This window comes from Esox lucius, chromosome 23 (genome assembly GCF_011004845.1).
Source record: "Esox lucius isolate fEsoLuc1 chromosome 23, fEsoLuc1.pri, whole genome shotgun sequence".
NCBI lineage: Eukaryota > Metazoa > Chordata > Actinopteri > Esociformes > Esocidae > Esox > Esox lucius.
Genome location: NC_047591.1, coordinates 11,035,888 through 11,061,269, shown reverse-complemented (window position 1 = coordinate 11,061,269; position 25,382 = coordinate 11,035,888). Strand labels below are relative to the sequence as shown.

At 44.8% G+C, this 25,382-nt stretch overlaps 1 protein-coding gene across 8 annotated transcripts in view; it reads left to right on the top strand.

Annotated features, from left to right (window-relative positions):
• Window positions 1-15,774, top strand: part of chst11 (carbohydrate (chondroitin 4) sulfotransferase 11) — a 44,813-nt gene extending 29,039 nt beyond the window's left edge. For 7 of the 8 annotated variants that reach the window (XM_010887016.5, XM_020043033.3, XM_010887023.5 and 4 more), the window contains exons 3-4: window positions 13,447-13,676; window positions 13,767-15,774. In XM_010887016.5, the coding sequence (XP_010885318.1) occupies window positions 13,447-13,676; window positions 13,767-14,391 (855 nt within the window). In that variant the 3' untranslated portion in view covers window positions 14,392-15,774. Of the gene's footprint in view, window positions 1-10,713; window positions 10,783-13,446; window positions 13,677-13,766 lie in introns of those variants that run through there. The other variant, XM_010887024.5, reaches the window with a different exon arrangement.
• Window positions 15,775-25,382: the final 9,608 nt, after the last annotated feature.

Here is a 25,382-nt window from a genome sequence, read left to right as displayed (position 1 = left end):
TCTGTATGTTCTTCAACCCTGTGCAACCATTTAAAGTTGAAAACCCATTTTGGTTGTCGTACAGGAAAACCGTTAGGATGACTCAACCATCGCTTCAAGCCTCACTTTGATAAATTATGAAACATAACCAACGTTCAAGTGAACTGAACGCACCTCTGTTTAAAAGGGGGCGATTGATTTCAAGGAGAAATGGTAACCTTTTTTCTCTCTGTCTCTTTGATCAATGCTGTCTGCCTGTGAGATTGAGAGAAACAGCCTGGGTGTTTTAGAGTTTGAGAGTGCGAGACTTGCTCTGTATAGGCACTTTGTAAAAAGTCAGAATGTTGAATAAACTTAATTTACACTTGGCCTGTTTTCTGTGTGTAGGAGGTAATCCCAGACAATATCCTCACAGATATGTACTACTAACAGAACTGTCAGTGGGCTGGTCTCTGTGAGGCGTTTGGCTTTTTGGTTTGTGTTTGTGCTTTTACTGTATCCAACATTCTGACTGCATCTCAGACGAGGTAAAAGGATGCAAATGAAAAGATGACGAGAGGCAAGGAAAGAAATGGTGTTGTGGAAGTGAGATGGGAAAGATGGGCGATGCAACACTCTGTAAACCCTTTGCCCAAGGCCTCTGTCAGGCTCTAATTTAACAGACCAGTTGACATTGCCTGTGAGCTGCCAGCTGTCTCCACAGTTCATACCGGGGCGTCTTAACAACCTCTACAGCGCTAATATAACACGGCCTTACAGCACCACACACACACACACACACACACACACACACACACACACACACACACACAACCATAACATTGCAATGTCCCTTGCATTTCTGCAGCGTCTGCAAAATCCCCAGTTATCTGATCAGGTCTAATATAGCATTCAGGCCAGGAGACACTTAATTTCCATTCATGGTTAATGCTCTCTCCTCCTGTATGGTAACGCCTTCGAGCAGCGTCTGTTCAACCAATGCTGTCATTACCAACCCAGAGCCCAGCAGTTAGACGCGGATGCAGATATGTGGATGAGATACGGGGAATTAATCTGTATGTATGCGGATTTCGGTGGCATAGCCCTTGGCTGGAACACGACAGGGATGAATGAAACTGCTATATTTTGAGCCGGAATGGGGTGTCAGTGGAGCGGGGAAGAATAATCAAATGTCCAACATGTCAGTGACAGCAGATAAAACCTCTCTGGGTAACACTGAGTCAGTTAACCCTCTGTGTGAGATTCCATGCATATATCGTCAGTGGTTGTATATTCTGTGTAGGGGCATGCGGGGTCTGTCTGTCAACAGCTTCACCGTTAAATACCCCCCTGGAGCTGATTTGATTCTCTATGTGCCTTTGGCTGGTTTTGGTTGGATGATTGGACGCTGGGTTGGAAACGGAGGAGGTCTGAGGAGGCACATAGTAGTGTAGCATGGAGCTGAAATTGAGGGAGGCAGATTTTGGGGCTTGTGGTTTGCATGATGTTGTGGCAGATGTCAGGTTGTCTGTGTCTGTTTGTCTCTGTTTCTGTGCCTGTCTGTTTGTGTGTGTGTGTGTGTGTGTGTCTGTGTCTTTCTCCCTCTCTCTCTCTCTCTCTCTAGGTGTTTATCTCTGGGTGTCACCATTTCCCCTTCTCTCTCAATTTTTCTCTCTCTCTGTTGCTAGCTGTCCAAAATAGCAACTGTAGCACTGAAAAAATAGAGAAGGATCATCAAATTGTTTCGCAAACATCCTTTCAGAAAAAAATTGTTCACTCTAATTGAACCAAATCTTCACAAAGATTTGAGGCGTGTCCTCCGATGTATAACCAAGCCATTTTGCTTCTTATCACACTGCTGGCTCAACCAACCAGTATACCCGCTTTGTCGAGTGTTTTCGCTGATTCCATGTAGCCCCATATTCCATGTAGATAAGGACGTGTGACACTTAGCCGGACCTCTTCACGCTCGCACTGCCACAAACAATGCTTTTCGTCTGATTTGACCTTTTCAGGGAGGGCTTGTGTTTGTGAAGCCGATGATTGGAGACTGAACCAGGTATCTGCTGACTGGATCAGGAGGAAATGGTACCTGTTAAGCAAGCATTGTGCGTCTGTGTGTGCGGCTCTATCATCTGCCCGGGCAAGACTCCACATGCACAGTGAACGGAAAGTCTGTCATGAAACAAGAGCACCACCTCAGCCTGGAGCGCATTACCTGTCTCACACATACAAACAGGAAGAGGATAGGAAGGATCCTAGTAAAGTACTACTAAACAAATCCTCTGTGGCCCACTGCATTGTGCGGGAGACTCATTGGGTCACAGGATAGCCCTCTTATGGACACAATACTTCAGCATAACCATTTGTATGACAGGCTTAGGTCTCATTTCTGCTCAGTTATACACTTCCTTTTAATACTGTAGATGCATCTGAGGAATAACAGCAGATTTACTTCTGTATTGGATGTCTATAGTGGAGGGTAAAATGCCTATCAGACTCTCAAACTAGTCACTAGCAGTAAGAATGAATGCTGTTGTACTTATATAAACTGGCAGTTTGCTAGGGTGTGCGGGTATGTATGGTGGATTGGTGTTTTAAGCTGTTGACTTTGACTAACGGTATGAATGTTGAAATCTGAATTCTAATTGTTTTCAAGCCTTTGCCAAACCTTGACCCTAACCTTAACTATGTGGATTAAAAGTCGATCCCTGTAATACCCAACACTAACCATAGTATTTAACCCCTACCACAGTACTTGGTCTTAATCTTAGCCATCCTTGTGCAGGGCCCATACATACTTGCTCTTAATAATTCCAACCTTTACTTCATGGTGACTTGCTTGTTGAGTGCACATTTATTTTCCAAATGAAACAAAGTTTAACCAGTGTAAACGGACCTGTTTGTCAGTGTCGGTAGACGTTGATAGCTAAGTGAAAGTGGGAGCAGTTTGTCATTATACTCTCTGTATTGTAATAATTATGACTTCCTCATGTCATCTGTGAGGTACACTCCCACTCAGTCTGATAAAGGCCTTCAGTATAGTGTTGTGTCCATACTGTCCACATTAACACAATGTCTGGTGTGTTCACTGCATGCATGTAATATTGGATTTATTAGCCGTGTACACCTGTTATTTCTCTGGTACAGCCCCTACCAGTCTGGGATAAGTGGAAAAACACTGGGTTATTTTCACAGTAGCGCACTCTTTCTTTTTTCACCCTCTGTCTCTCGCCTGAGAGAGAATCTCCGTGCTCTGGTTACAGGTGTTGTGTTTCGGTGTTGAGATATGGGGTAGTGGATGTATTATATATCCAAAACTCCTCTTATCTATATTGGCCATCTGGGGTTTTGGTATCACTGTGACCTGATTTGTCCTTGTATGTGTGTAATTCTGTTGACGTTTAAGTATCCAGATGGGAGCAGAAAATTCCCCCAAGGTAAAAAGAGTTTGAAAACCTGGCAGCGATGACACACTTGTCAGGCAGTGACTTGGATCACAGTGCCATTTGGGGGCGGTGGGGGGGGCTGCGAAATTAGGATTTTAAATGTAAATAATGTTTCCACACCACACACCACCTTGGGTGAAACCTACACACATACGCATGGGGCAGACCTTCGCTGTCAAGGTCCAGAAATACCAGTCCTTCATTTCACGCCTGAGCAGCCTCTGGTGTCAGGGCAGACTTGTGGTTCTGGTTGTTGACTGGTCGGCTCAGCCATGCTCACAGGTTGGCAGCCAGTAGCCTTCAGATTGCAGGCCTGATTTAAACCAAGGCTAAGCAATGAGCAGACGGCTCTTCTGTGTCAGTGCTGCTGGGCTTCATGGTGGATGGAACCATAATTATCCTATTCACTGTAATATGATTTATGGATTCAACTAAAGTATTTGAAATGTATGTGGTGTGAAAGACGGGAGTAAGTCAGCCAGGTTTGCCAGCGCCACTGTGCCTGTGTGAGTGTGCGCGTGTGTGTGTGTGTGTGTGTGTGTGTGTGTGTGTGCGTGTGTTTGCAGGGCAGAGCCAGTGGAAACTTCCTGTGTTGTAGACACTGCTCCCTTTCACCAATGGACTCTCTCACTCTCCTTTACCATCTCACTCTCCTCTCGACTCCCCTCTCACTCTCCTCTCGACTCCCCTCTCCCATCTCACTCTCCTCTCATGTTCTCTGTTCCATCTCACTCTCCTCTCGTCTCCCCTCTTCCATCTCACTCTCCCCTCTCCCATCTCACTCTCCTCTCGTCTCCCATCTCACTCTCCTCTCGTCTCCCATCTCACTCTCCTCTCGTCTCCCATCTCACTCTCCTCTCGTCTCCCATCTCACTCTCCTCTCGACTCCCCTCTCACTCTCCTCTCGACACCCATCTCACTCTCCTCTCGACTCCCATCTCACTCTCCTCTCGACTCCCATCTCACTCTCCTCTCGTCTCCCATCTCACTCTCCTCTCGGCTCCCCTCTCCCATTTCACTCTCCCCTCGTCTCCCCTCTCCCCCATCTTTTCCTCTGCCCTCTCTGTGGATTTCTACTGACCTCAAGTCCTGTTACACTGTTTCTCTAAGAGGGGGTTAGAGGGTTTTATGCAGCTCTCTCCTCCGTCCTGTTCGTTCACACTGCCCAGCCTGCCCTGGATGGAAAACATGATTTTACCCCATAAAACAGTGACCATGTCAGGGATTTATGGCGCTGGGACACAAAGTCAGGTGGTTTGGGATTCTTTCATTCAGAAAGAGAGTAAGAGATGAGGGGCTACAGGTGACAGTAGTGTTATAGGTAGACCTCTTTCTGCAGAATGTCCTGTCCTGGCCGTATGATGGTGACCTGAGCTGGTGCTTTGGAATCAGGTGAATTGTAATGGGAGTGGTGTGTGTGCGTGCGTGTGCGTGCATGTGTGTGCGTGCGATTGATACACTGGCAGCTTTATGCCTGTGAATGCCTGGCAGTGTGAGTGGAGAGGAGCAGTGGGGGTCAGAGGATACAGACTTGCCTCAGTCCTCCACTGTGTGTGTGTCTGTCTGTGTGACGTTATCTCGATTTGCTGTGATCTGTGTTAAGGAACATGTGTACTCTGATTTATGAAATGGGATTATTGCAGGTATGTGGAAGCCATCTTGATCTTAGCTGGATGCCAGTAAAGAAACTAGAGGTTACTTTTATGGAAAACAGTATGTGGATTCAGAGGAACTATGAGAACAGTTTGAGAAGAGGTCTAAGCTGAGCAAGATTGAGGCAGAAATAGTTGAGAGCTGGGTAGATATTTTGCAGGGTCTTGTCGGTTACAGGCTTGAGGCACTGGTACTGCATATCATATAGAAAATTTAGAACAATGTTTGTTGGTTGGAGTGGTTGACATTTTTTAGGGCATTCCCTTGACATGGCCTGGTATAGAGGTCCTGGAGGGCAGGGAGATTGGCTTCAAGAGTGAATTCTGCTGTTTATACCATCTGAAGGACCTTGACAACAGTGGAAATTTAAAGAAATCAAATAGTCAGTATTGCATCAAAGAAGGAATACAGAGAGAAATGGCAGACAGAGTGCAGATCTTGAGTGTTTAGATGCTGTATTGAGAGAAGCCAGGCTAAGCTAATTGTAGTCACTGATAAGGAGCAGTGGGATGAAGAGCTCATTAAAGATCTGGAGCAGGAAATCTGAGTTGGAGTAGCTCTCACACACTAAGGACCAACTTCACCTGCTCCAGAGTTTCCTATCCTAGGACACCCCTCCACCCACCAAGGACTGGTCTGAGATCTGTGATCTACGTGTAGCGACTGTGAGAAGAACTGTCTTTTCTGGAGGAAACTTTAAAAAGACATGGAGAAAGTCCAACTGAAGAAGATTCATCAGTACTCTGGACCCAGATACAGCAATTCCTGCAAGTGTAGAAATGAATCTCCCAGACCTTAATCTCAAGGTCTTATAGCTGTCGTCTTGTCCTTGCAAATGAAGGCTTCTCCGTCAGTACTATGAGATGACAGGATTTGATTGCAAGGGATCTAGGAGCGATCTGAGATGTAGAAATAGCCAGAGAGTATGTCAACAAAATCTAGGAGGGGACAGACTATCTCGACAGGAAGGGCTTATCTCTCAGAGGATGTATACTGGACTGAATGGCTAAAAATGGAACTGATTTAAAGAGGCTCTCACTAGCTCTTCATAACAGCGATGCCCCCGAAGGTTGGGGATGTTTGTGGATTTTGGAGAGGGTCTGGCATTCTTTGAGGCCAGGTCTCATATCCACTCCGTCACTGGCTACACCTCTGGAGATGCTCTGTCCACACCTTTGACTTGTCTGTAAAGTGGTGAAAATCCATCTGCTCTCATCATCTCCATTTTCAGTGACACATTTTCAATTTAACAGACACGCTTTTTGGTAGGGGCTTCATTGTTGAGTGATTTGAAGTGCACCAGAGTTCCTCAGATATAACATTGTGATAGGTGTGGTTACTAAGATCGAGTAAGGCGTCAGATCTAGAGGTCTACAACGAGTTGGGATACAGTAGGTTGTCTCTGCCATGTTTATAGCTGTTCCAAATGATATTTGCATATGTATTTTCCGAAAATGATTTTCATATTTCACATGTATTTTAGATCTTATCATGCATATATGTGGCGATAACAGCAACACCTATCCAAGCACCCAGAATCTCTACTAACCTATATTTAGTCTGTGTGGTGGACATTGTTTTGTGCCCAGATGGACTACATAGGCTGACTTTGAATATAGCCAGAGTGTGTGTGTGTCTGCCAGCCAAGCTCTCACCCTGCCAACTGCTGGCCTGCTATTCTGGGGCATGGACACAAAATGGCCGCATTAAGTCCGGGGCCATAAATTACGTCTGCCCCGAGACCTGAGGGCCGAGGGGGGTCAAGTGGACTGGGGGGGGGGGCGGGTTTGTGTGGTCTGCTGTTGCTGACTTGCATGCACTCTGGGGAGCTATGTCTGTGGTAGCGGTGCAGAGAGCCTGCAGCAGCATGGAGCAGAATGTGACACTGGGGATTGTAAAGCTCGTAGCATGCTGACGTGTTAACCCCCAGAACAAAGTGGCTGCCTTTCCTTTCTAGCGGGAAAAGGCAATTTAGAAGAAGAGTGAGAAAGTAGAAGATGGAATTCAGACAATGTCTCTGCCAACTGTTCAATACCTTGGTCTGCGCGGGAATAGTTTTTATAATTTTCTTCTGCTAGTTTCGCCCCGGACAATGTCGCAAAACCGCATTTGTATTGTGGTGTAAAATCAACTGTAAAAATCTCTAATGGCTTCTTAGCCGTGGTTTAAAAGGGACTGGGGGAAAGTTAGTGCACATGCACACCCACTGACTGAATGAGAGTTGTAATCTGATTCTAGTTATTGGTTTTATGTGAATTAGCTAGTCGTTGAATGATGTATAGTCCCGTACAGTGGATCTAGTAATTGGGTGGGTGGGTGGCTGGGTGTGTATTGGTTAATCATTGCTTTATAATGCACTAGAGGCATGCAAATGCCTTGTTGTATGGCTGTCATTATGGGAGGTGTAGGTTACTATACACACTCACAAATGGAGGTACAAAACAAGAACATGTACACTTTTGAAGAATGTTCCCTCAAAGGTACAATTTTGGTCTTTATGGGGACAGGAGAGCACCCTTTGACTAACAGACTAATACAAAAAGAACCCATTTGTACCGTTTCACCCCAGAGGGTAGGGTCTGCATGGGACCGTGCAGCACTGAAAACATGTGTAGATCATTTGCTGGAACAATTTGATAAGGTACAAAAATGGACTGGCACTAAAGGGTACACAATTCTCTCTCAAAAAGGTACCCCCCCAGCGACAAGCATTTGTACCCTTTTAAGTAGACACCGGTACATCAATTTCTGAGTGTGTATGCCAGGGTTAATATACATGGCTATGTTCTCTAGGCTAATGTATGGGATGTTTAAGTCGCATGATCATCCATCTGCAATTTCATTTAAGCTGAAGTGTCACACCTTACCAATGATGAATTAGTTCAGAAGACAAATCTGATTCTAGCCTTTAAAAACAGAGCAATGACACGCCCCTCCTCTAAATGACCTGCTAGTCATCAGAACTTCATTTCATTGCTGGGTAGTGATATGTCTGAGAAAGGGTGAGGTCACTTTTTAAAAGCAGTTTGTTTTTGGCTTGGCCGTTTCATTGGGGCATTCATGTTAATGCAGCGTCCTTATGGTATAGTGTGTTTTGTCTGTACTTGATTGAAATGGGGTGATGTAAGGCAAGTATATACAGAATTTGTAGGCCTAAAGGAGATGTTTGGTGAACCTAATGGTTGTGACATGTAGAGGACGGAGCTGGGTTGTCGGGTGAACCAAATAGTTGTGACATGTAGAGGGGTAAACTGGGTGGTTTGGTGAACCTAATGATAGTGACATAATGGGCGTGGCTGGGTTGAGAGGGCGTGGCTGGGCCCATACTGAATATTCAACCACATGCAGTACTGTTTGTAGGTTTTCAAGTCTATAGAGCTGGGGTTTTTAACATTTCCCCTAAGAAATCCAGAGCCTGCTGGTTTTCTGTTCTACCAGGGTTAAGTAAGCAAATAAGCTTTTGAGGATGCTTCCCTTATGGTCCACAGTGCCACCCAAGACAGTTTAGAGCACGGGTAGAGCACAAGGTCCATGGCCTGCTGGTTTACTGTTCTACCTTAGTATCAGCCACCTTAGTATCACCTGTTGTACCAGGTCTAAATAAGGGGGGTTGAAATGAAAAAAGGAGTGGAACTGGCTTTCAGGGCCAGATTAGAATACCACTGGATAACCGCATTGGGCCAGTAATCGAAAGGCACATGTCATCCAATGCACATCTTGCCAAGGCTTCCTGCCTCTTATTTCACTGCTTGCACAAACAGAAAATATTCACCGGCTCATATGCAATGGATTTGATTCCGTTCCCCGGCCAAAGAACACACTTGAACTAGCATGAGCCCAACCTACACCAACATGTCACAGAATTCCAACAAGTCAAGGCTGCTCAGTCCTGAACATTCAGTCCACACAGCGAGCCAACCCCTGCTATCTGGGCCCTGTCGGTTTGCCACAAGCAGGAGAGAAGCAAGCTTCACTGCAAGGCCGTGACATACATCACTGCGCAACTAAGGGGCCTGTCCCGTTTACACTTTAACATTTCCTTTTACTTTCTCTCGCCATCTGAAGCCATCTTTCCAAAACACACTTTAGCATGTCTGTTTTTCTTTTGAAGAGAGTAGGCTACATGAAGTTGCACTGTAGCTTGCTGCCAGTCTCTGCATTGTACTTTCCACCTCTTCTCCCTTTCCACCTGTGCCTACGAAGAGTTTGCGCCTATTGTGTTTGTGGCCATCAGCCGAACTGTGAAGGGCTATTTACTCTAGCTGTGCTGTGCAGAAGAAGAGCCGTCACCCTGCCTCCCACCATATTTCAACATCAAAACCGCAACAGACTTTAGTGGCACTTATGAAGCCTTGACGGGTCTCAGTGAAGTGAAATATGGAAACACAAATACTCATACCTCCTCATTATTCACACACTTCACCACAAAAGCTGGTGCTACTGAAGAGAGCAGTTTTGTGAATACACAGTCTCTGGGCTCCTTATCCAGACTGCCAAGCGGCCTACGATGTCTGAAACGGTGCAGTACGGCGTCGACTGCTTTGCCCTAGTCTTTGTGGAGGACTGGATGCACTGCAAACCTGTGTACAAAGCCCAGACTGCCAAATGACTCTACCATCAGTCTACACCTAAGATGTCTTAATGGGCAATTTGTATTTGTTTTGGTAATCAGTGTCAGGATTGGTGGGGACTGGGCTTGGTTGGGGACTGGGCTTGGTTGGGGACTGGGCTTGGTTGGGGACTGGGCTTGGTTGGGGACTGGGCTTGGTTGGGGACTGGGCTTGGTTGGGGACTGGGCTTGGTTGGGGACTGGGCTTGGTTGGGTCCTATAGACAGTCATCAGCCTTTTCATTTCTCTAGGGATGCAGTAATGTCCAAAATGAAGCTTTGCAAAAACAAAGACAGTTCTGTCAAGGAAGAAAATAAATGAACGGCTCATTTTAGTTATACTTAAGTGGAGCGTTTTTTTTTTTAATATATAAATAATCTGATCTCATTTTGCGCTTCTGTAGCTTTATCTAATTAGTTTTCTATCCCTGTTCGGTCCTGGTAGTTTTTACAGATGCTCTCCACCCGACGTCTGCAAACCCTTCTAATCTCCTGTCCCCATTCCGCACAACCCATGTGGAATTTCTCTTCTCCCGCAGCGCTTGGAACTGTCGAACTGCTGCCAACAAAGCAGAGTTCATCTCTGCTTGACCTTTTAGTCATGAAATGTATAATTTTAGGAATATCTTCAATATCTTCTGTCTCATAGTCTGAGAGTGTCTGGTCGTGGTGGGTGTAGAGCTACTCATCAGTCCAGAGTGGAGGTTTTCTGTCTTCCCACCCACTCACCTGTCTATGGCCTTTTCTTAATTCCATGCTTTCAATATCATTTCTCCCTACAAGCCTAACATTGTCATCCTCTAGACTTCCTCGATGAAATTGATACCTTGCTAATCTCATTTTGTGATGAAGGAAACTCCCTCTTTCCCTCCCACTCACAAAGCAGCCAGTGACCTTGAACACATCTTTGGTGCTGTCTGACAACTAATTGCACTACAACCCTGCCCCCCCCCCCTCTTCTGGGTCCCTTTCCATATCCTATGACTTTGTGTCCCCTTTCCTCTCAGCCAGCTTATCCCTGTTGTTCTCTCCTAACATTGTGACTTGCTCCTTCAGGTTCATGCTCTCCAACATTCGTACAGTACCACCTTACCTCAAAAAGAATGCAGTGCAGGTATTTGTCCAGACACTCATCATCTCACGTCTAAAGTACAGCAACTTACTGTTGTTACACCTCCTAGCCTGTGCCTTCAAACCCCTGCAACTTATTCAGAATGCCACAGTTTGTCTGGTGCTCAACCTTCCCAATTTTCCCAGTGTCACCATGTGGCTTTTTCAACATTTTCAACATAATGTTTTAACAGCGCTGTTTCCGTACGTTTTGGTTTCAACGAAAGTGAGCTTGCCCAAGAATGTGAACAAGTCTGAATTATTTGAATGAAATTGTGGGAATTAAGATCCCTTTCCTAAATAGATTTCTGGCTGTACACAATCGTGATGGGACAAGCTTTAGGGTTGAGAAACGTGTTCATCTTAGGCTACTGAACTAGTTAAGTACTTCTCTGGAGTAAGTTTGGAGACAGACTTAGGATATTGTCTGTTCTATGTGAACAGCAGGACAGAATTAATCCCTAGGAGTTGTAACCATAACTGAAGGCTGTTTCTGGGAAGACAGTGCTATCTTCTCCTCCTGTCATTTCCTCCATATAGCGGCTTCCACGGTCCTCAGGAAAGTAGATAAAACAACAGGAAGTTGGCTATCTGACAGTTGGTGAGAATCATGAAAAGATTTCCTTTTTCTCCTGCTCTCACTTTTCTGCTCCCTCCTTTAATTACAGCACTTGTCCTCCACCAACGGATACAGTGATGTTCTGTCTCTTTGTGAACCCAGGCTCACGGTGAATCATGGCCTTTATATCCCTGCGAGGAGCAGAAGGGAAATTCCACATAACAAAGAGCTGGTATTCACAAAGCCCCCCCCCCCCCCCCAGTCAACTTTGATGTAACCTGACATGAAAAGGGAGGAGAGGATAGAAAAAGAGAGGTAAAGAAAAGATGTTGATGAAGGTTTCACTTTTCCCTACAAACAGGTTCATTGTCCATCATCACTTGTTTGTTCAGTCACTCACTGAGGTCTTTGAAACAAATTTATGGAGAAGAGAAAGCTGATGAGTAGAGACAAACAGTAGAAAGATAGAAGGGGGTAGAGGTAGAGGAGCATAGCATGCTTTGTTAAACTTGATCAATCTTGTCCCTATTCAGTGAATGAGTGGATCTTGTAGTCCTGTCTGTCTTCTGTGAAATGGATGGAGCTCAATAGTCCTTTCTGTCTTCTGTGAAATGGATGGAGCTAACACCCTAGCTTTTCAACTATTCTACTATAGTATATAAAAAAAATGACTGTGTTCAGGAGGAAACAAAGGGTGACCCACTGGACAGGAACTCTAATGAAGACAGGGCATATTCCATACAGGGTGCTATTTTGGTCCCATCGCCGAGTGAAAGGTTGTTCACTTTAGGGGCCCGTCGTGCCATTTCAGAAGAACAGCAGACTGGTACGATAACAACAGCAGGGGTGTTCGAGTTGACCTCTCATAGACCACGACCATCAGAGTTACTGATGAGCTCCTAAAGGGAGTGAGCTTTTATTCTGCCAACCCCACGGTGAAAGCTGAAAAAAAACATGTTGAAGTTCTGTTCTGAATTAAGATCGAAAGATCTCTGCTGAAATATAGATTTTTGGTTATTGAACTACGGTGAGTTTAGTGGTGTTACTCTCAATAAAATTAATGGGTGTCGGATTTGTGCTAAAAATACCTGATTATCGATATAAATGTCATTCTTCATGTTTCACACATTCAGTGATCAGCTTTGATGGTGTTTCGATGTATGCATTTTCTAATACCGTCTAATACTTTTCTGTTAGATGTTCTCTAAGCCCCCTTTTGCAAGCATTTTCCTTCATTTCCACAAAAGACAGGCTTTCTTTTGACACCAAATTTGATGTGCTCCTATGAATGTCACATTTTGTCACTCCTGGGTCTCTCTACATGGAAGAAGGCCTAATGGACTGTGACAGTGGGTATAACTGAGAAGCCTGGCACATCTGCTCTTTAAGCTGTTGGTTTAATCACACTTCCTACTGTAACACTGTGGAAGGCTAAACATTATCTCCTCAGGGGCTGATCGATCTTAATAGGCAGAACCTGTTGCTGAGTTATATTTAGGTATGCAAATCATGATTTGTTTTCTCAGAATGCCGTATGGTCTACTAATCACAGGATAAATGGTTAAGGAGTTAAATACTTTTTTTGGGGTCTGGTAAACATTTTCTAAGTACTGAGTGCATGAAGGTTGTTTTGGACAAGAGTTATTACTGCAGCCCCCCTCAAAGTTTCATTTTGGCACTGAATGGCTCTCATTGATGTGTGTGTGTGTGTGTGTGTGTGTGTGTGTGTGTGTATATCTGCACAGGCGTCTGAGAACGTGCACTGACACGACATGGCCAGATCGATTCAGAGTTCCCAGGGGAAAAAACGGAATTCCCTGAAATGGGAATTAGGGCCCCGAGCAAAAATAAACCCCAAATCTATGAAAACATTCCTGCTTTTTAGATCCAGAGCATGGTTGGCCCTCCCTCCCTTCCCTCCTTCCCTTCATTCTCTCCTTCCATTGATCCCGCTCCTTCACCATCCTTTCTTTACACTGAAATGTTCATGTGAGTCAAAACTACTGTTTTGAATGAAATCGGAACTTTTACGTGTGGACTGTGCTATGCTTATTATTTTACGGATCTTCATTTGTATTTCCTTTCTCTTGTCCCTCTCCCTCTATCCAGTTGGAGTTCTCCAGTTCGGCCATCCTCCACCAAGTAAGAAGAGACCAGGTAGCCGAGTCTTGTCGGGCCCACAGTGCCTCTAGCCGCAAGCGCCGGGTCCTGACCCCAGGTGACCTCAAACACCTGGTGGTGGACGAGGAGCATGAGCTTATCTACTGCTACGTGCCCAAGGTGGCCTGCACCAACTGGAAACGTGTGATGATGGTTCTCACTGGGCGTGGAAAATACAGGTCGGTAGCATGAGTAGCAGATATCATCACCTCTTCGTTGTGACAACCTTAACGTTGTTGTCATTGTGTTCCTCTTTGTTTCATCTCCAGTGACCCCATGGAGATCCCGTCCAATGAGGCTCACGTCCCGTCCAACCTGAAATATCTGAACCAGTACAGCATTGCAGAAATCAACCACCGCCTCAAGAGCTACCTCAAGTTCCTGTTTGTCCGTGAGCCCTTTGAGAGGCTAGTCTCCGCCTACCGCAACAAGTTCACCCTCAAGTACAACTCCTCTTTCCACCGCCGCTTCGGGACCAAGATCGTCCGCCGCTACCGCAAGAACGCTACGCAGGAAGCTCTGCTCAACGGCGCCGACGTCAAGTTCCAGGAGTTTGCAGAGTACCTTGTGGACCCGGCCACGCAGCGCGATGGACCACTCAACGAGCACTGGCAAACGGTTTACCAGCTGTGCCACCCTTGCCACATCCACTACGACCTGGTGGGCAAGTACGAGACCCTGGAGGAGGACGCCAACTACGTGCTTCGGCTGACTGGTGTGGGCGAGTCGCTGCGCTTCCCGACCTACGCCAAGTCCACGCGCACCACCGACACCATGACGGCCCAGTTCTTCAATAATATCAGCTCTCAGCAGCAGGCCCAGGTTTACCAGTTGTACAAACTGGATTTCCTCATGTTCAACTACTCCATGCCCAGCTACCTGCGGCTGGATTAATGACTGGCAGAACAGGACATAACACTGGGCAAGGTCCATCTTTGTGAAATTGGAGAAGCAAAAAAAAAAAAAAAAACATCTGACAGAGGAAAATGTGATATTTTCTGCAAATGCAAAACTGTCGTCGCTGTTTCTGTCAGGGGGTGGGGGGGTTGACAGGAAGGTCTGGAAGAGAATGTGTGGGAGAGGTTGGGAAAACGGTGCTGATCTGATTTGATGTGAACGATTCAGAGCATTGTTCTGAAGGATAAAGCTGGAGCTGATTCTGTAGCGTCAGAATTCAGGGTTAGGTTGGGGCGGATGTCTGAGATTTTCTATGAAGGGATGTAAATGAGGTGGGACTCTTGGAGAAGAAAAAAAATATGGGCTGCTTTGGATTCTGAACAGCTACCGGCTGCCACATATGCACGTGTCCTGACCCCAAAGCATCATGGGAGCTGAGCTTATTTTATAACGGTCAATAATGAGAGTCCGTCGAATTGTAAAACCCGTCCATGCCTGTCATTGTGCTGTATCCTTGGTGTGTTTGATAACACCAATCAACCATGTTTTTATTAGAAATCATATTTGAAAACTAAGCTCCAACTCAAGCCCGCTGCCTGATTGCTGGCCTTTGACCTTGCCCTAAAGACGTCTTTACAGCCATTGGCCCACCATCAGGCTTAAGCAGTGGAGTTAAAATTGTCAGCCAACTGCTCTAAAGGAGTCGCTATGGTGTCATGATTTCCATCATGGATGAAAGAATTCCACACCAAGCAACTTACTGCTAACATTAATATATCCTTAATACTGAGGTTTGTCCAGTAAGGCCTCAGACTCCCACAGCTGTGTGGGAAACTGGGTCATTTTTGACTGACTAAGCACCCCCTAAGACTTTGAGCCGCAGGAATTGATCAGAAGGATACAGGAAGTGTGCTTATGAATGGATGTGATTGACAGGTGCCTCCCACTGACATAGAAAGGAACCCGAGAAATGTTGGCCTGCGTGGCTGTGAAGGTGTTATAGGGACAGGATCTCATAACCCGCCCACACCATGCCCTTAAACCTGGGAGGGACCTAGTGGACACACCTCTCATAACCCGCCCACACCATGCCCTTAAACCTGGGAGGGACCTAGTGGACACACCTCTCATAACCCGCCCACACCATGTCCTTAAACCTGGGAGGGACCTAGTGGACACACCTCTCATTGTGCCCACACCACACCCTTAAACTAGGGAGGGACCCAGTGGACACACCCACAGGCCACACTGATCCCCCGCTTCCATGACCAAACATGTATTTTAGTAAATTAAGAATGATTTCTTTTTTATCTTATCACTTGTTATTGTCTTATGAAAATATTGCTGCGAGCAGCAATAATAAAATATTATTTAAATTTACTTTTACTGTGTGGGGAAAAAATAGGTTTTAATTTAAACAGTTTTTACTGTTATGAATTTTGATTTTCATGTTTTTCCTGCCTGTCTCCGGTAAACTGTTTATGGTAACATTTTAATTCTCTTCCTTTTCCGAAGGGCGTACAATACTAAACAGTTAAGTCGATGGCTTTGGTTTCTATGGGCTGGCTGAGCTTAGATATCCCATGTGATGTCATAGTTATTCCCTGTCTCTCATGGAGTAGTGAACACTCTGTTACTCCCTGACAATGTCAGTGAGTGAACTCAGCTGTTAGCAGCACATTGTCAAGCATCCAACTCACTCATTTTTCTACACTCCTCGGTTCCATTGAAAGCATGGGAAATGGCAGACAAAATAGTATCATATATATCTCAAGTCAAGAAGAGCAGGCTACTACTTGAAACTGGTTACAACAGAGGTGGTTGATACAACTGAAACCCTTGTTGATAAGGGTGGTTGATATGATTAAAACTGTGATACAGTAGTTGACAATAGGCAATTATAGAACCATCTAGCTTTGAGTCTGGTAATTAAAGTCAGGTCTGTATCTGCCCTCCACAGGTTCAGCATCTAGTCCTTGCTCTGTGTAACCTATCGGATCACAGAGTTGTGTATGCAACCGACTGGGCGAGTGAGTGAGGAAGAGAGCGCAGACTGAGAGAAAATCCAACTTAATTAGCCCAAGCTTATTAAGGTACAGCCATTTATTACATACCTTTTGTAATTCCTCTTCCATTTCAATAACAGAAACACCCCAGGTCGTAAGTAACGGCAGCGCACAAAAGTTTCACTTAATTTGTTTGGCAGACTGTTTGTTTAGACAGGCCTTGAGACTGTGGTGGCATGCTTTAGCTTGCCTCATTCGCTCGGTTTCTGAAAACTGTGTGTGTGTGTGTGTGTGTGTGTGTGTGTGTGTGTGTAGAATTATAATAAGCAACTGGTTTGGAGGAGCAGTGCTGTCCACATCTGGCTCTGATGAAGGGGCAGGCTACTGGTTTGGCCTCGATCTCCAACCCCCATCCACTTTAGGAAACAATAGAAGCATTCTGAGTTCTCCCTCTGGAGCCACACACATACGTGCCGATGTCGATGCCACGCCGTCTCCTACATGAAGGGGGGTCGGGAGGGTACATCAAATAACACCACACGCTCAGCTGAAATCTAACAGCACGTTTAGCCTCCCAAATAAGACCCACAGAGTACAAAACCGGTCTGACAACCCCTGTTGACTACTAGTTATGGAGGCCTATCTTCTCTTTTGCTGTCCTCCTGACTCCAACCTCTCTCCCAAAACAGCCCCATATAAAAAACCCAACTGCTTTTTTTAATTTTCTTCTCTCTCTCTTAGTGTCAGTGATCCCTATGCTCAAAACAGGAAAAGGGCAACCTTCGTACATAAACAGAGCTGTTAAAATCCCGCAGGGAACCAACCCAGCCTAACTGTCCTTGTGGAAATACTGACCTGATTTAAACCTTTTTTTAATCCCTATTCTCATTCCATGACCTCTCATAGTTGCTATAAATGCAACCGAATCCCATTTCCACGTGTCCATTTGCTGGTCTGGTGCTTTATAAGTAGCTGTTGACAAGTGTGAAGGCGTATATTTTGGTGGAGAACGATGTCTGTTGTTGGACTGAATCCCATATTTACTGTTTGGATAAATGTAGAGGCACAGGAAGAGCTCAGTCCTCTGCACAGCTGTACACATGTCCACTCTGTATCCAGGGTTCCTAGGATGGATGCAGCAGTTCTTTTGAATAGTTTATCTGTTAGTGTTTTTCGTTTGGCTATTATTTCAGGCACTGTGGTCATGTTGAATAGGATCAAAATGACTGCAGATGATTGATCTAAAAATCACCTTTTGTCATAAGTGACAAATCTTTTATTTTAAGTAACTCAGTCAAAATCTGCTCATAATACATCGTGGTTTTGGTCCTGCCGAACACAACTTTTTTGTCCCCACATTCTCCATTGTATTTCTCTGGGGTACTTATTTTGGTCCCTATGACGTTTCCCGCTGTCATAGTTATGAATAAAGCCTTTGGCATCAATGCTGAGACCATGATGCTTTGCCAATTTTTCATAACTAGAATATTTGATCAGTTCTAACTCAACCACACAGAAACCAAAGCACATTTTTGTTTTTTCCTGTGCTCTTCCGTGCTGAGTTGTATGGAACCATGATCTGCCTCATATATGCCTGCAGAACCACCGGGCACTCCAGTCCTCCCATACAGTGCCTTTTAATAGGCTCACCACACAGTCACTGGGTGCTGAAATGATCTGAGTGCCTTTTCACCCCTCTCATTGGAGACTTTACTGTCATCTGATTGGTCAGACCGTCACATTCACACATACACACAGCGCCTGAGAAGCAGTTTTGAGTAGCAGAAAATGCTTCTCAGATCTTCCCTATTTTCTTCTAAGCCTCTGGACCCTTGGTCCTGCTGTGGCTCAGAGAGGTGGTATGTACGCCCTTCAAAACCACGTTTCAACCCTTCGATCTCTGCGGGCTGATTTAGCTGTTTTCTAATCTGTTGCCAGATGGTGAGTGTGTGTGTGTGTGTGTGTGTGTGTGTGTGTGTGTGTGTGTGTGTGTGTGTGTGTGTGTGTGTGTGTGTGTGTGTGTGTGTGTGTGTGTGTGTGTGTGTGTGTGTGTGTGTGTGTGTGTGTGTGTGTGTGTGTGTGTGTGTGTGTGTGTGTGTGTGAGTGTGTGTGAGAGCGTTCTCTTAAATCGTTGGTCAGAGTCAGGGCTGCTCTGTTGTTTAATACCATGTCATCATTTTTGTTTCCAGCTGTATGGGTCTCTGAGCATTCTGTACTGTACATGCTCTGCCTTAGAACTCTATGAACAGAGACTTGTTCAAACAGGTTACATCTTATTTATTTATTTATTAAATCACCAACAACTACCCATTAAACAGTCTTCATAGCGGTCTCCATGGCAACCCTTATTTTCTATCAATATTTGTATCTTTCTCACGGGACAAACTGCCGTTTCAACATCAGGCACTCACCAGAAACCTGAATAATTGAATACATGGATTGCCGGTTGGATGAGAGGGGCTGTGGTCCCCAGCAGGGTTCTATAGGTCATTCTGTCTGATGTTTTCACAATAAAACACCTCAAACTCCTGATGCCCTGGCCTCCTGTTTGTTTTGACTGTATGCCTCTACACAAAACCTACCATAGTGAAATGCTTCTCACCATTTTATGCTGGGGATCTGTAGAAGCCCTTATAAAAAGGCTATGGAAAATAAATGTGAATTGACTAATCTAGTCCCATGTTTGACAACGCCTTCTCATTCCTTCGGCCTGCCTCCTGGTTTCATGATAACAGTGTGGTTGGGATGGAAATCATGTCCTTCACCCATTTCGAGTATGGCGTTACAACACATGCACACTGTACAGTCTTGTGAGTCACCATGCTAACTCCCATGTTACTGTCATGTTTCTAGAACGTTTCCGGTAGAAGTCTGTAGCTGCATTCGACCAGACGATGCACTCCCGGCATATCAAAATACTGTTCATTAAGCATGGCTCTGTTCCAAACCACCCATATGCGGTTCACCAACACGTTTTGTCTTAGTTCCCTAAGGCAAACATATCTAGCTTGGCTTCTGTCATCCTTCAATGACTTAGTCACTATGGGGTCCCTGACTTGCCAATAAAGAACCCCATTTCAGCTTGTCATCTTCCACCTGTATATAATTGAATGACAAATTCCATCCGTCCATCTTCTTCCGCTTATCCGGGGCTGGGTCGCGTGGGCAGCAGTCTAAGCAGGGATGCCCAGACTTCCCTCTCCCTAGACACTTCCTCTAGCTCTTCCGGGGGGACACCGAGGTTTTCCCAGGCCAGCCGGGAGACAGTCCCTCCAGCGTGTCCTAGGTCTTCCCTGGGGTCTCCACCCGGTGGGACGGGCCCGGAACACCTTCCCGGGAAGGCGTCCAAGAGGCATCCGGAACAGATGCCCAAGCCGCCTCAGCTGACCCCTCTCAATGTGGAGGAGCAGCGGCTCTACTCTGAGCTCCTCCCGGGTGACCGAGCTTCTCACCCTATCTCTAAGGGATCGCCCAGCCACCCTGCGGAGAAAGCTAATTTCGGCCGCCTGTATCCGGGATCTTGTCCTTTCGGTCATAACCCAAAGCTCATGACCATAGGTGAGAGTAGGAACGTAGATTGACCGGTAAATCGAGAGCTTCGCCTTGCGGCTCAGCTCTTTCTTCACCACGACAGACCGATACATCGACTGCATTACTGCAGAAGCTGCACCGATCCGTCTGTCAATCTCCCGTTCCATCCTTCCCTCACTCGTGAACAAGACCCCTAGATACTTAAACTCCTCCACTTGAGGCAGGAACTGTCCACCAAATTAATAACAAATTAAAATGTAAATTAACTTCCAGTAACTGTCAAAACATTTTCCAGGTATTTAAAAAGTCTCTAAAATGGCACAGATATCTTACATTTTGTGCGCAACTGCGCAAGGCCAAAAATAACATGAGGCTTTCTGAGATTCCAGTCTGGAGCAAGCTACACTGATCCCAAGGTCGTGGGGGCAAATGTATTTTCAGGTACATTCTGCAACGTCAACTAGGAAGTGCACTTACTGTGAAGGACTCTGGCCCTGGTACAGGGGGTCATGCTCCAGTAACATTTCTGCACATGCTGGTCTCTGGAGTTTGTACTGCATTGGTAGGGTCAATGTTTAGGCTAGCCACTAGGGGCAGTGGTGAGGATGGTAAGAAATAAATAGTATATTGGCTTAGTAGGGTGTAGTGGACGGGGTTGGTGGCTGGGCGTTAACAGCAACGACCTTCATGCCAAAGGTTTCGAGTTCAAATCCATCCCTCAAACTAATTATAGTTTCTTTCTATAAAAAAAAATAATAATAATTAAAAGAAGAACAGGTAGGATTTGAACCAGCAATCCATGTACTCCCACCTCAGCCACTTAGACCATTCAACTAACAGTATCCTTCATTGTGAAGGTTTCGATTTCATATCCATCCCTCAAACTAATTATAGTTTCTTTCTATAAAAAAAAATAATAATAATTAAAAGAAGAACAGGTAGGATTTGAACCAGCAATAGACCATTCAACTAACAGTATCCTTCATTGTGAAGGTTTCGATTTCATATCCATCCCTCAAACTAATTATAGTTTCTTTCTATAAAAAAAGTATAATAATTGAAAGAAGAGCAAGTAGGATTTGAACCAGCAATTGATGTACTCCAAACACAACATCTTAGACCATTCAACCAACAAACCACAATATTATCCTTAATTTGTAACATTTTATACGACACTGTGATCAGCACATTTGCTGGCTAGCCACTAGGGGCAGTAGTGAGGATAATAAGAAATCAATAACATTGATGGGTTTAGTGGATAGGGATGGGCATAAACAGCAATGACTTTTGTGCCAAAGGCTGCAAGTTCAAATCCATCCTTCACCTAACTACCGTGTTTAAAAAAAATATATCTGAAAGAAGGGTAGGTGGAATTTGAACTATAACACCCCAGCAGTCCATGTGCACCAGAGTTTTCTAACTCTAATTCAGCACACCTGATTCTAATAATTTGCTGGACGACAAAAATCAGGTTAGTCACAAACAGGGTTGAAGAGACAACACAGGTCAATAGATCAGGGCGGGGCAGCCCTGACCTAGACCATTCAACCACCTGTAAGTCACAAGTCCCCTTAATTCATAAATTGGTCAGGGATGGGGGTAAATGCAAGTGACTCGCACTGTGGGTGGTGACTCAATTTCAAATTAGGCCTTCGTTTTCTATTCTTAACTGAAGTACTTTAAAATATATAACTTTGTGGACAAAAATAAAAAAAATTGCTGAAAGAACAGTCGCTGGAACTTCATCCCATGCCACGTCAGCCCATGTTCTCCAGCCAACAGCCGAAATCACGGCGCCTCTGGATGCCACAACCCTACATCTGTAACATGATTTTACAACCACGTATAATCAGCTGTGATTCATCATAGTAGCATGTGTAATGTATGAGAAATGTGATTGAGTAGTGCAATTTAATGGACGCTAATGTAACATGTCATGCTAATTTGTCTGTGATATAGACACACTATGCTACATTTACCACAGCTCAATCAACAGAAGGACCAAAAGAAAAAGTGATTAGGATTGAATCCACCGGAATACATTAAAGCTGGATTCAAGTATACATTGAAGGGATCAAACAAGTCACACTTGCCAATACAAACTAATAATGCACAAGCATGATGTGTGTAAAACCTCTACTATCATAGATTAATGGACAATTTGCTGTGTCACTGAGGTGTCTGCTGTTTATTGACCCCTGTAGTTCATACAAGGGACTTTCTCATGTCTACAGCTGGGTTTGAATGTGCTCCCAGTACAGCCTTTCTGAACAGAGGTTTTGATCTCATTACACAGAACTCGTGCTCAGCTCTGCGGGTCCTTTTCAAGTGGGCACTTGAAGAAAACGGCCATGGTCATGGAATACACCCAAAATAAATCTCTCTCTCAACACCATTAAGATTCTCCAACAAAAAACTGTGACCTACCACCTTCACAGACAACAAACAAATATACCCTGAGAACATATTACCCAACCAGATAATTTTCTAAATCACAGGAGGGTTGAAACTCCCCTTCTGAAACATCCAGTCTTTCCCCACAGAGTGGTAGCTCTCCACAGCTGCCTGCAGTAACTGACCTTGTGTTTAATTTGTCAAAAACACATCCAGCTTATTTCCACGGCCCTTCCTTTGCATTGGTTAGGCACCCTGTCATTAGAGGACGGCTGCCCACACATCATGCGCACGTGTGTGTGTTTGTGTGTGTTGTGGTACATTACTAGCAGGAACCAGAATTACTCAAAAGGCCTCATAAATATAGTATGGCCCTTTGACTTATTAGGGCACTGGATTTACAGTACTTATTTATAGAAGCACTTTTGAGGAATTCTTGTCCTTGCTTTTAGGAAGGCTATTTTCCGCCCAGGGGATCAAGGTACAATGAAGGTTAGGATTACGTTTTGGTTTAGGGATTTTTGCGGTTAACTTTAGGGGTTAGGAGTCCGAGATACATTTGACGTTTAGGCATGTTGGAGGTTAAGATAAGGGGAAACAAGATTTTCAATGTAAATCCACCCCTTCAAGGTGTGTCGGTCTGTGTGTGTGTGTTTTAACTCAAAGCTACACCATCCCTGTGAAATGTGTTACTGTGGTTTTGGGATTTACTTTGATCGGACTGGGCTTAATTTATGCTTAAGGCAAATCCAACACCGGGCATACTGTAGTGTTGTATACGTTGTCTATGGTGTGTGCTCTGATCTGGCGCGTCAGTGTTTCACGGCCACTGGCTGTCCCTCAGGATCCCATGAATGCAGATGTGTGATTCTCACCTCAGATAATGTTCCTCACACACTCTGTCCCTTGACTTTATCTCACTCCCACTCATGGGAGATTGATTAGGGTCTAAATAAAGAAGAATTTCACTTTCTCAGTGGGACCCTACTCACACTTTCACTCAATTTCTCTGACACCCTCCAGAGATCATCACTGGTGGGCAGATTCTGTTTCAGAGATTACCTCAGAGATACAGTAAAGATAACAGCTACAGTAAGATGTAAGGGCAAGAGTTAGTTTTAGCCCGTCCAACTGCCATAAAGGTAAATGCAGACATGGAGGAAGTTCTTTTTGGGGGTACTGTAGACCTTCAAACTTGTTGGATATCCTAAGTAGCAAGGTAACCACAATTGTAAAACCTGTGCCCCTCCCTACCAACCACTCGTCCGTTGATCAGTCACCAAAGAATCTCACATCTCGGTGATAGCGACCTCTCTCTGTTTACTCCTTCATTCCTCTCCCCCTTCTTTACCATTATTTCCCTTCCTTTGCGGTCCATCCCTGACTCTCTTTCCTCCAGTCACAGTAGTAAAATACATGGTAACGTAGATTATAACTTCTGAATTTCCCATGCGGTTTAATCAGATTTTTGGCCAATAGTTCATGTTCATTTTTTGAAACTAAGATTAATTTGTTTCTGAGCCTCCTTTGGCCTATTTTGGAATTTATTTTTAGAACAGGGATCAGATAGGACAGTCTAAATCTCACCCCCTAACCCAACTGAACAGTCATTGTCTATCGTAATCAAAACACAACGCCTCTCAGCCAGCTAAGCAAAAATACATTTAATTTCAGAATATTATTTAAAGCTAGTAAACAATATAAAACATTTGGATAATCATATTTGCGACTCCATTGGGCCTTTAATGACCCTCATGTACTACAACCCAGACAGTCATTCTCTGTTACAATATATAAAACACTGGGCCCATTGAGCCACTCTAGCTGTGACTACCGTGACATCACTGACATTTTTTTCATTTAATAATCTGTTTCCTATTAGCTCCCAATGTGAATCAGCTATTGTTCTCCCTGAGGGGAGCAGACACCTCAGTGCTTGGGTATGGAGCACTTTTTTCTGGGCTACCTCCCGATGCCTCAGTGCCTCTCTGTCTGGAGCGCGTTAACATGCTGTTAACAGGCCAGGGGCCAAATAGAGCCCCTGGGGGTACTGGTTGGGCTAAAGAGCACCCCTGGATTAGGTTTCACATACATGCATGCATGCACCACCCCCCCCCCCCCCCCCGAAGCAGTCGGTGCTCCTTTTACTGAGCCACAAGTCAACTCAAACCATTCCTGACTGACCCCGGATTGCCTCCTTGGTAACACCAGGGCGCCTAGTCATGAACAGCCAAACAGAAGCCCGATACTGTACCCCCACTTAAAATCCCAGGGTTACATACACCAGCTGCACATGGGCATTCACACACTGGACAAGACCAGAAGCGTGTAACAGAGACATTACAGTACAGTTCCTCCATTTAGCCAGACAGAGACATTACAGTACAGTTCCTCCCTGTAGCCAGACAGAGTCATGGGCCATCACTGGAGACATGCCATTTCATAAAACCAGAGTGGTGTAATTGCAGTAAATCATGCTTAGCATCTTAACTGTAATATAGTAGGAGTTCACACTCTAAACAATCTGAGACTACCTTTTTGCAACATGTCAATTTTTCCTAATTTATTATTCATTATGAATAACAACTAGCAAATGCTGCACAGTTCTGGAAAACTCAGTAACTCGTTTCTGATAAACTGTTATAAACCTGAGGTGTACTTAGAAACATCCAGTCAGCACTGCAAAGTATTCAAATGTGTAAACACTTCAAAGGGAGATAGTGACTCCGTGTCTGATGTAGAGAAAGTATTCTTGCTTCAGTGCTATGAAATTATTTTGTATTTTCCATGTTAAAAGCTAAGAAAGCCCATAGCAACCACCATATCTTGCTAGACTTGGCCGTACTACATGGGGCTTGGTTGCTATGAGCCAGATACATTTATTTTAATACTCCAACAATCACCCCTCTTTTCACAAAGAACTGTTATAGCAATGGCATCCAAAATAATAGCCAATCATGACCATGACTGGTGTAAAGACACACCAGTGAGGAATAAGACCATATACTTTGTATCTCTCATTTGTTCCTTCATTTTGGCAGTTACTTGAATGGTAAG